At 34.9% G+C, this 4,762-nt stretch overlaps 1 protein-coding gene and 1 long non-coding RNA gene across 6 annotated transcripts in view; one reads left to right on the forward strand and one right to left on the reverse strand.

Annotated features, from left to right (window-relative positions):
- The first annotated feature begins 1,022 nt into the window (after positions 1-1,022).
- The window catches only part of LOC106877744 (uncharacterized), a 10,103-nt gene continuing 6,363 nt past the window's right edge, over positions 1,023-4,762 (forward strand). The window contains exon 1 of one of the 2 annotated variants that reach the window (XM_014926752.2): positions 1,023-1,402. In XM_014926752.2, coding sequence (XP_014782238.1) covers positions 1,391-1,402 — 12 coding nt within the window. In that variant the 5' untranslated portion in view covers positions 1,023-1,390. Of the gene's footprint in view, positions 1,403-1,820; positions 2,800-4,762 lie in introns of those variants that run through there. The other variant, XM_014926750.2, reaches the window with a different exon arrangement.
- LOC128247345 (uncharacterized) lies at positions 1,459-4,484 on the reverse strand. Of its 4 annotated transcripts, none has more exons than XR_008263740.1 (3): positions 3,926-4,484; positions 1,736-1,826; positions 1,459-1,581 (listed from the first exon to the last, which is right to left on the reverse strand). It is a non-coding gene; the product is annotated as an uncharacterized LOC128247345 (long non-coding RNA). The 4 variants fall into 4 exon arrangements; XR_008263738.1 differs by having other exon boundaries at positions 3,047-4,483; XR_008263737.1 differs by lacking the exon at positions 3,926-4,484 and adding an exon at positions 2,867-3,040.

The following is a 4,762-nucleotide window of genomic DNA, read 5'->3' on the forward strand; positions in this document are numbered from 1 at the left end:
CCAAAGATAAGAACCTTGCATTTTTTGGCATCAAAACCCTCCAAAACTGAAGAAAAGCTAATAGGAGTTTGAATGATTGATGTACTCTCACTGACTGTGTTTGATTTTGGTATCTGTTCTTCATTAGTTCATAAATAAGTGGAAAAATATTACATGCTAGTTTTATTATTGTCATTAGAACTTAATATTTAAAAACTGTTTTTGTTGTTCCTTCTTAGTTGGTCGTTTTATTATGATAGCATCATTATTTAACGTCTGTCTTCCACATTGGCATAAGTTGGATGGTTAGACAGGATCCAATGAAACTGGAGGACTGTGTTGAGCTCCAATGCTTGCTTTGGCATGGTTTCTATGGCTAGATACCCTTCCTAACATCAGCCAATTGAGTATATTGGGTGCTTTTCTTGTGATCTCCACACTAGTGAGGTCATCAAATAACTTGTAAGACAAAAATACTCCTTGACTGGGCACATAAACTAAAATTACTGAATGAAACAGAATAGGGTGAACTTATTTTGCAAAAGTTGCAGGAGAGGATTGGTGGTAAAGGGAATAAAAACGGCTAAGAGCTCCTTTGTTAGAATTTAGTAATAATATAGGCTTCTTTTGGAGCCCATCAGATTACAATTCCATAAATTGTGATAGATACCAAAATTTTTCTGTGGTTCACTACATCCATTTGTGAGATGTTACAAATGTAACCTGTAAACTTGGATAGAATTTCTGAGCATGGTAACGTACATGGAAAGTTAAACCCCCTTAATATGTTGGGAAGGAAGAATAGTGGACGATTGGTTTCAAGATGGAACTGGCTAAATCAAAGCACTTCAATTTGGCTGTTTCCATTAAAGCACGTGTCTGTTACTTGTCAACTGTCAGTTGACAAAATCGGAGGAGGAGAAGAAAGCTAATGGGTTGTACGTGGGTGCGTGCTGATTCTTGTTTATGTCTATTCTGTTTTTATGGATTTATTTGTTGTGGAATATAGATATAACGAAATTATGCCAGCAATGTCTCATTTTAAACTTGAAGGCGAAAAGGCGGATATTTAGGTAATCGTACCGAAAGATCGCCGGCTTTTTTTTTTCAAGTTTAAAATGAAACATTGCTGGCATAATTTCGTTATATCTATATTCCACAACACATAAATCCATAAAAACAGAACAGACATAAACAAGAATAAGCACGCACCCACGTACAACCCATTAGCTTTCTTCTGCAGTTGACAAGACAGACACATGCTTTCACGGATACAGCCGAATTGAAGTGTTTTGATTCTGTCGAATCATCAAAAGAATACCAAAAAAAAAAAAATAGTTGAAAATCACTGATCTAAACAGACTAAGAATCTCGGGAACTAGTGACGATCTGCTTCAGCAAAAATCAGTTCATGATGTTCGATGTAAGTTTGAAAACACGAATTCTAAAGTTTCGAATATAGCCATTTTTCGGAGAGAGGTAGATAATTCACATATTTGAAGTAAGAGCTAAACTGTAAATAATCTGAATGTCATTTGAAGTCGTGAAATCATCGTGGGCGGCCACAGGAATTTAAAGTTCCGATTTAGAATATTTTCCAGGCTAAAAAGTAAATAAGAAATAAAAGCGATGTTACTGTGGAAGTCGAGTTGAGATTTAAAAGAAAAACATTCAGTATATCTACAACATATAAAAGTGGCAACTGTTAAAATATTTGTTATACAACAAAGTACTACTAATTAAAATATGAATTTACCAAGATTATTTTATTCTGAAAGTGTGGAAAGGCGAGTTTGTTTCTTTCACGCCAACTCGGCAAAGTGTTGATAGTAAGCAACGAAACTGACCTGAAAGAGATCGTAAAAAGAAAAGTTAACAGTTGGTCAGCATTATAGGATAAGATCTCGAAATGTAACCCTATAAATTATTTTTTCTTTTCGTTTTAATGATTGTCGTTCTGTCCCAAGTCAACTATGACCGGAGATCTATGATCAGAAGCATTCAGGGTAAGGACCGTTCCATCTTTTAGGAAGTATAGGCTTATAATAGGTTTACTTAATATAAAGTATCCTTTCCTTATTTAAGAAGGTAGGATGTGATTTGAAGGAGATCTAAAAAAGATTGGTATAACTGGCTGATGTAATAAGAGAACAAAACTGTTTTTTTGTTATAATCTACAGTAAAGTTTTAACAGTGAAAAATGCGGAAAAGTTTTTATTGGATCATGCGAACAGCTCTGCACCGTTTCTGTTAGATTGTTACAATAACAAGTCAAGTCCTTGGGAGTATAAATTACATTTGTTATAAAAGATTTGACATCGGTAAAGGCAGACACTAATAAAATAATAATAAAACGTATATAAAAATTTATCATCAACATTCAAAGTGGAGGTAAACGCTATATATTTGGACAAGATGAGCAGAAAAAGACATGAGATGTCTGCCGAGGAGAGAGAGCAGGTGAGGGCGAAAGATAGACAAAGAAGAGCCAAGAAAAGGCAGGCGATGTCTCCTGAAGAAAGGGCAGAGCGATTAGCCATGGAAAGGCAAAGAATTGCCAGAATAAGACAGACGATGTCTGTTGAAAAAAGACAGGAGGTACGAGACAAGGAAAGGCTAAGAATGGCGAAAAGGAGGCAGGCGATGACTGATGAAGAGAGAAAGGAACTACTGGTCAAGGATAGGCTAAGATTCGCCAGGAAAAGGCTGGCACGACTTGCTGAAGAAGGGCAGGGTTTGCTGGCTAAAGACCGACAGATGAAGATGAGAAGGAAACAGATGGCCAGGAATGAGAACGTTAGAAATCAACAAAGAATGTTTGTAAGTATATACAGGTGGATCAGCTCTCATCCGTTTAGGAGTTGTAAATATTTAATAACTTGTTTACCCAGCTTCACATTACTTTCAGTTTCGTAGATGCAGGTACATGCCTATATCTCAGATGTGCATAGTCAGAATAAATATGTGTGTGAGCGCGCGCTGTTAAGTTTGACGAATTTACAAGTTATATAACCGAATTGTCTTCTCATTTTTGGTATAAGTGGCTGAGTATTCCAGAGATACTTACAACTTTAAGCAGGGCTGCTATTGAAACCTTCAGGATAACTCCAGTTAAGGTTTGGAAAAAAAGCTCCACATAATAAAGATATCTTTTTCAATAGAAATAGCAGTATTTTACTTAGCTTTAATACGTAGAACGAATGCTGGCAAATGTGGCACACTAGGTAAATTTGTTATGAAATTGGAAAACAAATCGTATTTTTCGTTATGAAGTCTATCATTTACGTCTTTTAACTTGTACCAACCAGTATTCAGGAATATTTTCTGTAGAGTTAGGAAAATTGTTTGCTGCTATATGAGAAGTTCTTCATTGATCATCCTGATCATTTAACTCTTTAGCATTCAGATTACTCTGTCAAATATAATGCTTCTTTATTCACATTGTTTTGAAATAATCATGCATTATCTCATAGGCTTGAGATTTTGATGATGTGATTAATTTTAGAATGATATTGAATGGTAGGTATGAGGCGTGTAGGACAAAAGCCCCATGGTTAAAGTGTGAAAGTGGACAAAAGCCCCCATTTTTCGATTTTTTCCCCCCACCTTTTATTTGTTGCAGTTATTAGACTGCGGCTATGCTGTGGCACCAACTTGAAGAATTTTTAGTCGGATGTAACAATCCGAGAAAATTTTAAATGATTTTCAACCAGCGCATGAAGTTAAGACTAGACGGTATCTCCACATGCTTGAAATAACAGCCAAATCTCTTGAAATTTTTTATAACCCCCTCGGTTTTTTTTATTTTCTAAAAATCTTTTTACTTGTTTCAGTCATTGGACTGCGGCCATGCTTGGGCACCAGCCTGAAGAATTTTTGGTCGCAGAAAAATCAGCATTTTAAAATATGCATTTAAAGTTTTTTGTTTTCTTCTCTCAGCACTTACAGATTAATGAGAATAAGTTGGCCTTTTGAACTTTCTCCGGCCGTTGAAGGTCAACAGAAGGCTAGTGATTCACGTACTTTTATCGTTTGCCCAAATAGGGAGATGAGTGTTTCTCCATAAAAATGACAAATTTTGGTTTTTGTGAAGAAAAACATGTCAGTGACATGTGTAATATTCACTTGCATTTTATGTGTGTATATATAGTCATTCAAATGTACTTCTTATCGTTTTTATGTTTCTACACATTTCTTGAAGTAAATACTTTCCCTTTTGTTGGAATTCAGACAATATGTACATTGAGTACAATATGTACATTGTGTTCTGTTATTCTATTATTGATGTTATAGTTGATTTATTTTCATTTTCGAACTTTAAAATTATTCTAAAAACGAGGGACATAATTGAAACACACGGAGCATACTATTGTGAGGGGCATAGATGTGTTGACACCGTTTTTCGATTGAATATATTTTGTTTATTTAAAAATTGGAATTTTGGAAAATAATTTGGCTCTGTCATGGTATTAGCTGTCAGAATTGAAAGTAGAACTGATAAGGAACGTTACTGCTGGTTTGAGTTGATTCTTTGGCTACTGACTAGCCGGAGCTGTCTGTCTATCTATCTATCTATCTATCACTCGTTCACCTCTGTTTGTGTCCGTAGAATTTATCAAATTAGAAAACGCAAATTTAATATAAAAATATATTTTCTGAAATTGCAAATTATTTAAAATATAAAAATATAATTTTCAACAGAGAGAATTTATCAAAATAGAAAACAAATGAAGTTTGAAGTTTTAAAATAATACGATCGACCACTCACGACTAGCTAGCGCGG

This window comes from Octopus bimaculoides, chromosome 3 (assembly GCF_001194135.2).
Source record: "Octopus bimaculoides isolate UCB-OBI-ISO-001 chromosome 3, ASM119413v2, whole genome shotgun sequence".
Lineage (NCBI taxonomy): Eukaryota > Metazoa > Mollusca > Cephalopoda > Octopoda > Octopodidae > Octopus > Octopus bimaculoides.